General features: G+C 41.9%; 1 protein-coding gene across 1 annotated transcript in view; it reads right to left on the bottom strand.

Moving 5' to 3' along the window:
• mrps5 (mitochondrial ribosomal protein S5) overlaps nt 1-12911 on the bottom strand; it is a 168019-nt gene that overhangs the window by 113075 nt on the left and 42033 nt on the right. The window contains exons 3-4 of the mRNA XM_069887654.1: nt 11752-11877; nt 9530-9763 (exon numbers count right to left, since the gene is read on the bottom strand). Coding sequence (XP_069743755.1) covers nt 9530-9763; nt 11752-11877 — 360 coding nt within the window. The remainder of the gene's footprint in view (nt 1-9529; nt 9764-11751; nt 11878-12911) is intronic.

The following is a 12911-nucleotide window of genomic DNA, read 5'->3' as shown; positions in this document are numbered from 1 at the left end:
TGGATAGAAAAATGGGAACTTACCTTTCAGACAGCAGCCCTATAAGGCTGCTCCAGCGTCCCATTCATATTCAGAGGCACCTCGTAGACGCTCCGGATCCAACAGAGGTGGGGCAACTGGTGCCATAGTGTCACCCGTCATCAATATGCAAATGGTCGTCTTCCCTACCATAATCCTCCACGCAGCTGAAACTCCTCTATGGTCCCCAGAATAGTTCCAGCTGCATGGGGGATCATGGGTAGGGAAGACGGCCATCGCTCTGCTGCATTTTGAGCCACATAGAGCAACCCCCAAGGCTGAAGCGGCCCGGTGTGGCTGTCGCAGCCCGCACTGGCCGCTCCCTGATGCCTCCTGCTGTCCCACCAGTCCCTGCTGCCCAGCCGGTCTCTGCTGCACCGATGGTCCCCGCTGACAGCTCCCGCTGCCCTGACAGTCCCTGATGTTCCCTGCTGACAGCTCCCACTGTCCTGACGGTACCCATGAGAGCTCCCGCTGCCTTGACAGTCCCCGCTGACATCTCCCGCTGCCCCGACGATCCCCGCTGACAGCTCCTGCTGCCCTGACGATCCCCGCTGACAGCTCCCGTTGCCCCGATGGTCCCCACTGACAGCTCCCGCTCCCCCGACAGTCCCTACTGATAGCTCCTGCTGCCCCGATGGTCTCCACTGAAAGCTCCCACTGCCCCGACGGTCCCCACTGAAAGCTTCCGTTTCCCCAACGGTCCTCGCTGACAGCTCCCACTGCTCCAGACTTGGAGGAGGAGGGATGAGTGGGGAGACAGCAAATGTCATGCCACTTTTTAAGAAGGGATGTAGGCAGAAGACTGGAAATTATCGGCCAATTAGCTTGACGTCTGTAGTTGGAAAAATGCTTGAAGCCATCATTAAAGATGAAATAGTGAAACTTTTGGAACGTAAGGGTTCAATCAGGCAGACACAGCATGGTTTTAGAAAGGGAAGATCTTGTTTGACAAACTTGTTAGGATTCTTTGAGGATATAATGGGTGCGGTGGATAGAGGGGAACAGGTTGATGTTGTATATTTGGATTTCCAGAAAGCGTTTGATAAGGTGCCGCACAAGAGACTTATCAGTAAGTTACAGGAAAGTGGAGTCCGGGGAAATATATTGGCCTGGATTGAAAATTGGTTGTCTGGCAGGAGGCAGAGAGTCGGGATAAATGGGAGTTTTTCAGGTTGGCAGAGAGTGGTAAGTGGGGTGCCGCAAGGGTCGGTGTTAGGCCCACAACTGTTCATCATTTGCATTGATGACTTGGAGGAGGGGACAAAATGTGGTGTAGCCAAGTTTGCGGATGACACCAAATTGAGTGGAAGAGCAAATTGTAATGAGGATGTGGAGAGTTTGCAGAGGGATATAGTTAAGCTGGATGAGTGGGGAAAGGTCTGGCAGATGGAGTACAATGTTAGTAAGTGTGAGGTTATCCACTTTGGCAAGAAAAATAAAAGAGCTGAATATTATTTAAAGGGTGAAAAACTACAGCATGCTGTTGTGCAGAGGGATTTGGGAGGGCTTGTGCATGAATCGCAAAAAGTTAGGTTGCAGGTGCAGCAGGTTATTAAGAAGGCAAATGGAATGTTGGCCTTCATCACTAGAGGAATGGAATTCAGGAGTAGGGAGCTAATCTTGCAACTGTATAAGGTACTGGTGAGACCGCACCTGGAATACTGTGTCCAGTTCTGGTCTCCATATTTGAGGAAGGATATACTGGTTTTGGAGACGGTCCAGAGGAGGTTTACTAGGTTGGTCCCTGGGATGAAGGGGGTGACTTATGATGAAAGATTAAATCGTCTAGGATTGTATTCGCTCGAGTTCAGAAGAATGAGAGGAGATCTTATAGAAACATATAGGATTATGAAGGATATGGATAGATAGATGTAGGAAGGTTTTTTGAGCTGGCCGGGAAACTAAAACGAGAGGACACAGTCTCAAGATTCGGGGGAGTAGATTTAGGACAGAGATGAGGAAAAATAGTTTTGCCCAGAGAGTAGTGAATGTTTGGAATTCTCTAACTAGGGAAGTGGTTGAGGCTGCTTCATTAAACATATTTAAAATTCGGTTAGATAAATTTTTACATGATAGAGGAATTAGGGGATATGGGGAGAAGGCAGGTAGGTGGAGTTAGGTCATAAATTAGATCAGCCATGATCGTATTGAATGGCGGAGCAGGCTCGATGGGCCATTTTTGGCCTACTCCTGTTCCTACTTCCTATGTTCCTATGTTTATTCACACATGACACCACCAAGTCTTTGAAACCTCATACAATAGATTTAACTAAAAGTACTGGAAGTCTTGGGAATAAAAAGTTCAGATTACATGAATAGTAACCAATAACTGACATCTAAACAATTAAATTTTCTGCAGGGCTCAATGGAACATGTCAGTTGGGCAAAGGTGTTATTTTAAAATACATTTGAAAGTCAAGCAAAATGACAGAAAATGTAATGATTTTGCCTGTAATTATAGGACACAATTTCATGATCTTGAGTAGCATTAAATATAACTGATTATTAAAAGTTACATCAATATATTCTAAATTTGAATTAATTAGAATGTAAAATAAACCACAAATGACAATTACTTAAATCTGCAGCATGAACTGACACGTGAATGTGAATGCCAAATTTGCAACTGTGCCATACCTAGCCGAGTACAAAAATAACCTGCCTTCAACATGATTAATTTGTTTAGACTATTTAAAGTCTCTAATGCCATTAAAAGGAGACAAACCTCAACAATCAGCATGTTGGAATAAGGACCCTGAGGCTTCATTTGGTGTACAAAGTAGGGGCCTGATCACTGAGATCATCATTAAGTGTGCGGCAACAGTTTCTTCGCCGTAGAAAATGCACTTTGCAATCTACTTGTTAAAAATGCATTTTGACAAAACCAAAAGTGACAATGAACATAAAATACGATGCCACACTTCTGTTTGCATAGTTCAGTGCCTTCTCATCATTTCTGAATCAATTTAATCATGCGTAAGAATTCCCAAACCCATTTTTTTAAACAAATTGAACATATTTAAATTCACTAGCTAAGTATATCAAGCTTAGAACACTGTAAATGTTGGGTGCATTGAAAGCAAATACAATAAACTGAAAACAATTTCAACTGCAAAATCTGCAAATCGAAAATATGTCACAGCATTGCTCGTAGGACAAAGAACGTTATAGCACAGTACCAGCTCTTTGGCCCATGATATTGTGTGCCAATCTAAATATACCTATCAAATAAAAAACTAAACCCTCCCTACCTCATAACTTCTAATTTTCTTTCATCATGTTATTTTCTGCCAGATCCTTACCATTCACTGAACTTTTTAATGTCCTCCTGACAATATTTGCACCTTCCCAACAACCTGTGCATCCTCCCAGATTTTCTATATGTACAGCTGTGGAATCTGGATCTGGACCTTCCATAATAGGACCAATGTATATTCATTCAGTTGTCTGAATTGCTTACAAGATACTGGAGCTTAATTACGCGTAACTGCAAAGTGCTTGCAAATGTTCAACTCAAGGTTCAATAGAAATCTCTCTTCCTTATACTTTTGTCATGGAAAGGTGCCACCTGGAGATGAGCAGTGACTTTTATTTTGGCAGGGATGACTCCAAGTAACACAAGGGCTGTTATCCATTCTAAGGATATCAATTAAACAAAAATCACCAGTTGAAATTCAACATTTTAACAGGGCAACAACCATCGCCTCATCTGGAATCATCCAATAAAAACGGGTACTTCTGCCACAGTGAATCAGTAAATCTTCCAGAGTACTGTAAACATTGATTCAAAAAGGTTATTGTCATTCAAACCCATCCTGCACCCAGCAAGTCATTATCTCCCAGTTTATAAAAATCTATCCTTAGAATAAATTTGAAGTTTATCTTTTTTCATGGAAATGGATATCTTGAGCAGGGACTTAGGTTTGATCCTGGCCTTGGGAGCTGTCAATGTGGAGTTCTCATTTTCTTTCTGTGACCACATGGATTTCTATCAGATGTTCTGGCTTCCTCCCACATCCCAGAGACATGCTATTGCTTTAATGGGCTAAATTTTCCCATAGTGTAGATGAGTGGCAAAAGAACTAAAATGTCATCAGTGCAAGAGGGGTTGAGTTTAAGAGCTGGGAGATTATGCTGCAAATGTACAAAGTCATAGTGATTCCACTGCTGCATGCAGTTCTGGTCTCCTTACTTGAGGAAGGATGTACTGGCTTTGGAGGTGGTACAGAGGAGGATCACCAGTTGAAGGTGTTGGCCGATGAGGAGAAATTGCATCGTACGGGACTGTACTCGCTGAAATTTTGAAGATGGGATCTCATAGAAACATATAAAATTGTAAAAAACATAGATAAGAGAGAGGTAGGTAGTAAGTTGTTTCCATTGGTAGGAGACACCAGAACTAGGAGACATAGCCTCAAGATTCATGGTAGAAAATTTAGGACAGAGATGAGGAGGAAAATGCTTTTCCTAGAGGGCAGTGAATCTGTGGAATTCATTGCCCATTGAAATAGTGGAGGCGGCCTCAGTAAATATATTGAAGACAAGGTTGAACAGGTTTCTACATAGTAAGAGAATTAAGGGATATGAGGAAAAAGCAGGAAAGTGGAGATGAGATCATCAGATCAGCTATGATCACAGAGAAAAGAGGAGTAGGCTCGACATGTCGGGTGGCCGACTTCTACTCTTTTTTATGTTCTTTAAAGACAAGTTGATGGTAGGTGAGAGATGATAAGCTGGAGTGCTCCAGGGAAATGAGGGGAAGTGGGGTTTTTGGATAGCTCTTTTGAAAGCCAACATGACCCAACAAGTCGAATGGACTCTTTCTGTGCTTCAATATAAAAATGCTAAGTATATGGCGGCTCACCACAAGGCAGGCGAACCGGCCCCGCTTGTAAGCCACGTGGCGGGGCAGCCGGCCAAAATGGCGCTGTGGGGGGGGGGGGGGTTTCCCTTCCTTCCAGCTCGGGGCTCAGAAACCCGCGCTTGGGGACCACATGACGCCGGATGACATCAGCGCCCTCCAGCGCGGTTCTCAGCCAGGTCCGGGCTGGGAGTATAAGTGCAGCCCAGCAGCCTGCAATAAACTAGTCTGCTCACTGAGCTCAACCTGTCTGGTTGCGTGTGTTATTGCAGGAGCAGTGTAGCCGCCACTACAAGTGTTTCATTATTCCATTAATTGGATATAAATTAAGGCATTCAGTGATGTGATTCCTCATGTTGCATTTATCATACTGCATCAACTAACAGTTACACTCCAAGTAGAATTGTGTTAAGGAGTAGAATAGACGACTCCTGTCCCTATATTTTAAATGTAAACTTATCATTGCTAAAACTTCATTTAAATTTTATTCTTTTTTTCCATTATGGGAATTTCTGGGCTGCATCTTTGTTTCTGAAGAAATGTGTATCTTAAAAAAAAAAATTAAGCTTCAACTTCAAGCAAATTTTCTACTATAGACAGAGGTAACTGCATGAAAAAAGTATCGGAGCAACTCTCAAGTCAGGACTGGAAAATCAAGATGACCAGTGAATAACCGACATAGTAACAGCATGTGAAAACTTCCATGGCACTTGAAGACAACTCTCAGAAATAGGTGGAGGAAGAAAGAGAAAGGGATAGAGAGAGTTGAAAAATTTCAGGATGGAATTCCAGTACTGAAGCCATAGAAGTGATGAAGAATATGAAAAAGTCCAGACCTGAAAGAGCATGGATACCCACTAGGGTGGTAAGACTGGTAAAGATTACAGGAGATAAAAAGGGGCAAGGTCATGGATCTATTGGCAAAATGAGACTTTTGAAAGCAAGTTATTACTTAACCAGGAGTCAATTTAGATCAGTAATCAGATGTATAAGAGAATTCAACTTAAGGTAGAGAATAAAATATCATTGTAAATCAAGTTACAAACCAATGGTAGTTCGAGAGGCCACGGTATGTACAAAGTATTGGCATTCTTTAGAAGTAACATGGAAGATATTCAAGTATTGTGTATTATTTCTATACTTGTAATAATACACAAAATTGCCCTCTGCCTTCTGTAAGGCAGGCATGGAGTCACCATTAGTGTCGGCCGGCAGCCCTGTGATTGCAGGATTTTAGTTTAAAAAAAACTGCCGTCTCATTTGATGATTGTATGGAACCACCAATATTAGGACCGGGCAGTTGAACCCTTCAGAGCAGCACTGTTTCTCCGTTCTCCTGAGTCCACACCAGCAGCGGTGCTGCCATTTTTTCCATATTAAAAGTTATTGCAAATTAAAAAGCAAATTTTTTAAAAATCTTCTGAAGGCTTAATAGGGCAGATCTTTTGCTAACCACCTGTCCTTGGGCCATAGGAAGAAGTTGGATTTCCAGCTTGTGACCCGGAAAGTCTGTGTTGTCCTGTTCCCCAAAACATTACTGACGCTGCATTAAACACTGCTGCTGGCTCAGGCCTTTACTGGTACAAGGGTTTTAGGCATTCATAAGGAATCAGAATCAAAATTTAGAATTTATTGTCAGGAACAAGTCATGAAATTTGTTGTTTTGCGGCAGCGTCACGGTGCAAACACTCACTTGATGACAATAAAAAAATAGTGCCCCAAAAAGTCAAAGTCAGGCAATGTCTTCGGTTTATTGATGACTGATCAAAAGAAATGCAGGTAAGGCCAATAGATGGAGGTAAATAAGAGGGGCTGCAGATGCTGTAAAACTGAATGGTGGAGGAGCTTAACAAGTCAGGCATCATTCATGGAAGGCAATAGATAGGCAATATTTTGGGTAAAAACCTGGAGAGACCTGCTCCAATGATTCAAATGTGCACCTGCTTCCTCAGCCACCCTGAAGCAAATTTAAGGCATGCACAAAACTTTTCACCCAGGATCATACCAGCCTGGATAATACAGATGAGGCCCTTAAATGAATCACATCTTTGCAAAGGTGAATTTCCATGTGTGGAAATTATCTCTTATCCCAAAACTTTGCTGTCCTCAGCACAAATGACACATGGATTTTACATAACTAGCAATCCAGAAAATATTAAACTGTTGTCACCATTGTTACATTGGTATATATCATGACTGACCACTAAAAGTATTAGTTAATCTGGAGCAGGAGAGAGCACTGCTCAGGGAGCTAAAGAAGGAATTCGTCCATCGTTATTGAATGAAGATCTACCGGGACCAATGCCTGAAGAGGGCGCACAAAATCAGTGAACCGGTGCAGACTCGTAAGGCCCACATGGCCTGTTTCCGCTCTGTAAATGGTTATATGGTTATAACAGCACGGTAACAGGCCATTTTGGCCCACGAGTCCGTGCCGCCCAATTTACACCCAAGTAACCTACATCCCTGGTACCTTTCAAATGATGGGAGGAAACAAGAGCCCCCAGAAAAACCCACGCAGTCACAGGGAGAACATACAAACTCCTTACAGACAGCGCAGGATTTGGACCCAAGTTCCGATCACTGGCACTGTAAAGGCTTTGTGCTAACCCCCATACCAACCGTGCTGCCGTATTTAAAAACAAAATTCTACAAATGGGGTGCTAAAATAAATGACCTTTGTTAGTGAGAGGCAACTGGAATTTAATTTAGCTCATTTTGTACATGACAAATATTTTGGGTCTGATATGGTACATGAAATGCCTAAAGCTACATAATATTAAAATTTAAATATAAGAATGATATTTGGATTTTTTAAACCATATATCTATTTTGACTCTGGCAAGTTATGACAAATATAATGAGAAAAAAATTGTGATACATGTTCTCAATATAATAGAAAGCTCTATTTAATAAAGCTGCAAGCTACATTAGAAAAATAAATGCCGCACTAAATGTATGAGTAGAGCAGCCGAGGTGTGCACAGAAGAGGAACAAAGGGAGTTTGCTCTCCACTCACCCACCCTTCCATACCTCATTTAATTTGGTGAGGTAATGAACACATTTACAGACATTCATCTGATTATACTAAAGATACATTCACTTGCTGCTCCAAAAGCTGGTGAATGTAAAATTTGGAACATTTCCCTAAATCACACTGACAAGCCGACTAGATATAGAGCTGAATCTGTCATACTCGTTGCAAATTAAATGCTGACTATGCCAAGTAAACTAGGACATTAATGCATTTACATCAGTACCTTCAAATATAGTGAGGGTCCCAAAGCACTTCACACGAGCCTGAATCAGACAAAATGGGGAAACTAGGACAGGTGGCCAAAAGCCTTGCTGAAGAGAACAGCTACAGGGAAATGTCTCAATTGGGAGCACTTGTTAACTTTTAACAACAAGTTCAGTCAGAAATCAGGCCCTTTCAGTGGTTAAATTGCTACAATAAAATATTGAAGCTTGAACTATAATTGAGAGACATTAGTGTGAATCCCAAAGCAGTAGCTGAGAAATTTAAATTAAAAGAATTAAATGAATCTGATCACAAAATCATTGGATCTCCTAGATTGGCTTCTACTTGATACCAGACTGGTAAATGTGGTTGACATTAAATGCTCCCTGCAAGTCACCATGTTTAGGTGCCAATAAAAGAAACTGAGAAATGAGAGAACAGGAAATATCCAGAAGGCTGCACAAATGATCTGGTGAGTTTGAATGTCATCACAGGAAATATGAATTCAAATAGTTTCCTGGAGTGGAGGCGATGCTTATTGTAATCTGTACCAACAATTCCATCAGCCTATTTTGGGATGATATCAGACTATAATCAAGAATAGAGTGGCACGGTTAGCATAGCAGTTAGCGCAACGCTGTAACAGCTCCAGTGACTCAGATTCGAATCCGATGCTGTCTGTAAGGAGCTTGCAAATTCTTGTGTCTGTGTGGGTTTCCACCGGGCAATCCCTTTTCCTCCCACCCTTCAAAGCATACAGCATATTGTAGGTTTATTGCGTGAATTTGGGCAGAACAGCCAGGTGGGCTGGAAGGGCCTGTTACCGTGTTGTAAGTGTAAATTTAATGTCTGAATTTTAAAAAAACATAAAGCTCAACTAGAGCTTACAATTAATACAAATTGCATGAGTGGTGAAAATAGGACTTCCACCTGAAAACTGTCGAGGCGCTTGAGAGGTTATATTACTGTCAAGATTAGTTCACTTGTTGGATAGAAATCCAACACTATAGGTTCCCAATGGGAATACAATCCATGCACAAATAGGACGTCTTTCAACAATGGTCAAGAGTGATTGAAAGATACTATTTTAATATATATTAATACCTTATAAGATTCATAAGCAGAGAGAATATGGAAGCATGAAGATAGTTTACCCATCAATAATTGAAAGAGAAATAATCCATTGGGTACTTGCAAAAGCAGAAACTTACACAATGCCGGCATGCATTTGTATATAGAGAGGGAAGAAATGTTTAACTTCCTATCCACATGAAAAATCAGAAAAGAACTAACCAATAATGAAATAAATTAAGTCAGAAATTATTGAAAGTTCAGAGCACTAAATTATCTTTCTAATAAATAGGCAGCATTTGCTTGAGCTTCTGTTTTGAGTTTCTTTTCCTTACCTCCATTTGGACCTGGGTCAGGGGGGCCAAGGCTAATGCCACCCCAGGAGCTACCAGTCCATCCTCTTTCTCTCTTAACTTTCATCTTTCTTTTCTTCTCCCATTCCTCCTGCTGCCTAAGGGTTTGCGCCTGCAGGTCTTCCTGCTGTTTTTGATCACGCTTCCCGATTGATTGAATGGTTCCACTTTTCACCACAGGAGCATTTAATCCAGGCCAGAGGAACCCAGCTCGTCCTTTGAAAAATCAAATCAACAGATCTGTTTAAAAAGCATTCAACCAAGGCTAATAACATCTATAGATCAGCATAACAGACTGAACAAGAGAAATTCAAGTCATATACTTTCATAATATATTCCCTCTGGAAATTACATTCTCCAGTCGGCAGCATAAATCATTCAAAGTGCAAAGCTGTTTGCTCTTGACCATTCTATTTCCCTTTCTCTCCCTTCCCCCACTGAAAAAATGCTGCAAATTGAAAGAATGCAGAGAAGATTTACTACAGTGCTGGGGGACTTCAGGAATTGAGTTACAGGGAAAGGTTAAACAGGTTAGGATTTTATTCCCTAGAGCATAGAAGAATGAGGGGAAATTTAATAAGGTTATAAAAAAATTATGAGGTGTAGAGAAAACGTAAGAAGGCTTTTTCCACTGAGGTTAGGTAAGATACAAACCAGAGGACGTGGGTAAATGGTGAAAGGGGAAAAGTTTAGAGAGAACACTGGAGGAACTTCTTCACACAGAGAGTAGTGGGAGTGTGGAATGAACTGCTAGCTGAAGTGGTAAATCCAGGCTCAATTTTAATATTTAAGAAAAATTTGGACAGGTGCATTGATGGGAAGGGTATGGAGGGATATGGACTGGGTGCAGGTCAGTGGGACTAGGCAGAATAGTTTGGCATAGACTAGAAGGGCCGAAGAGCCTGTTTTTTGTGCTGCAATGTTCTATGGTTCCAAATGTAAGACATCCGATAAAGAGAATTTTTTCTGGAAATATTCAGCAGATCTGGAAGAACCACCTGTGCAACGTAGAAGGAGAAAAAGTTAGAAACCAAGCAAGATAGGTCACCGACCCAAAGCACTAACTCTGTTTCCCTTTCCACACGTGCTGACCTACCTACTAAGAATTCCCAGCAATTTTCCTTTCCTTAAAATCTTTCACCTTCACACATAACCAACTCTTGAGATTTATTCTTCTTATATCTTCATTTTTCATTAATCTTTTTGGTTGGTATCAATGACTTGCAGAAGTGAATTTAGATTAAAAAGAAACATTGTTTTAGTTAATTTACCATTCTGTGACATGTTAGCTCTTAGAATTTTTAGTCCAGACTTGTAGATTATGTACAAGTGATACACAAGGCAACTATGCCACACAATCTTTGAAAGCAGCGCAGAAAACTACTGTAATTATATCAATCCTGGCCATTGGAACTCCAGTCTACGGTGCAAAACATGGAGACACACAGCCAGACATAACACATATACAAACAACATATATTCAGGACAAGTATTCATATACACAAATAAATAAAGGTGGTTTCATGAGTAGGAGAGTCTCAGGTGGTTAGTGTGAGCAGTTCCTTTGGTCGTTCAGCATTCTCATTGTTCATGGGAAGAAGTTGTTCCTCAATCTGGTGGTGCTGGCTCCGATACTCCTGTATCTCTTTCCTGATGGGAGAAGCTGAAAGACGCAGTGTGCAGGGTGAATTTTTGCGTGCCCTCTTCTGGCAATGATCCTAATAGATTACGTCGATGGGGGTGAGGGAGACTCCAGTGATCCTCTCTGCCACTCTTTCGGTCCTGTGGATTGACCTCCCATCCGTTTCTCTGCTGCCATCATGTCGCACTGTGATGCAGCCGTCCTGAATGTTCTTGAGAGAGCTCCTAGAAGGTTGATACGATGGTGGCCGGTTGCCTTGCCTGCTTCAGTCTTCTCAGGAAGTGCAGTCGCTGTTGCCCCGTCCTGACAAGTGAGGAGATGTTGATTGTCCACGATAGCTCACTAGTTAAAGTGAACTCCAAGGAACATGGCGCTCTACCCCCCAACTCTCTCTCTCTCTCTCCACCACAGAGTTGTTGATGTGAAGTGGAGGGTACTTGTTCCTGGTCCTCCTGAAGTCTATAGAGGATAATTATGTAAGTGTTGAGGGAGACGTGGTCCGGAATTTCATTTGTGGAATGGGGTTTCATAAAATTTAAACTGCAATATTGTAGTTCCTTACCTTCACCAACTATCTGTCCTCTGTTCAAATCTTTCTTTATCTTCCTCTTAGTTCGTTTACCCCTCCCCTTCCGTGTTCCAGTACCAGATTCTGCCAGTACACCGCGCCATAATTCATCCGCCGTCACTGTTGAAATGAAAATATTTTCAACGTGAAGAAATCCCCAACAGTAACATTGGCAATTGATTTACTCCCTCTCTAGTAGCACTAGATTAGAGATGTACAAATAATACTTGATAGATCTTTCTTAAATTTCCACACACTCCTTCGAGATAAAAATTGTGTTTACATTATTGACCATACTGCACAAGGTAAAATAACGCTCAAGGGCTTAAGGCGCAAATAACTCAATGGCTAATTTTATATATTTATGTGTAAGAACAGGAGAATTCATCAGTGCCTCTGATCCAACAGTGATCTCATCATGATATGGTGGAGCCACGGGGACATTTTCTTTTACTGTCGATCCTCAAAGTAGCAAAATAACAAATTGCTGGAGGAATTTGACACACAAAGAAGACTGCAGATGCTGGAATCTGGAGCAACAGCCATCCAATAGAGGCTCAGCAGATCGAGCAGCATCGGTGGGGGGTGGGGGGGGGGGGAAGGAAAAGAACTGTCAACAAGTTAGGCCGCAACCTTTCGTCAGAACGTTTCTGCCCCTAAACATTGGCAGTTCTTTTTCTTCCCCTGATGCTGCTCGATCTGCTGAGTTCCTCCAGCAGACTGCTCGTTGATGAAGGAACGCAGCAGGCCATGCGGCATCTGGGCAGGCAAAAGGACCGTCAGCCACCCTTTTGCATCTGCAGATGCCGCTTGACCTGCTGAGTTCCTCCTGAGGTTTGTTTTTTTTTGCTCCAACATCTGCAGTCTCTTGTGTCTCCAAAGAAGCAATGTTCAACATTAGGCAGTGTCATTTTGGTCAAAAGTTTCCTTTTATGAGTCTTGCTTATTTTTTTAAGAGCAGCGAATTGCGCGCAATCTAACAGTGGTCTTTAAAACCATTAAGTACTGACTGAGAGATTATTTCACTTTAACAGACTTCAGAGAACAAGGGGGGTATGAAGTCCTTCAAAAGAGTAAGAATTGTCTGGAATTCAGGGGATTCTTTTATTTCCCCCCAGAGTCCCCTAAACCTCTAGTGGGACAATATGTTGACT

Source organism: Narcine bancroftii, chromosome 6 (assembly GCF_036971445.1).
Source record: "Narcine bancroftii isolate sNarBan1 chromosome 6, sNarBan1.hap1, whole genome shotgun sequence".
Taxonomy (NCBI): domain Eukaryota; kingdom Metazoa; phylum Chordata; class Chondrichthyes; order Torpediniformes; family Narcinidae; genus Narcine; species Narcine bancroftii.
This window is presented reverse-complemented; position numbering and strand designations above follow the sequence as displayed.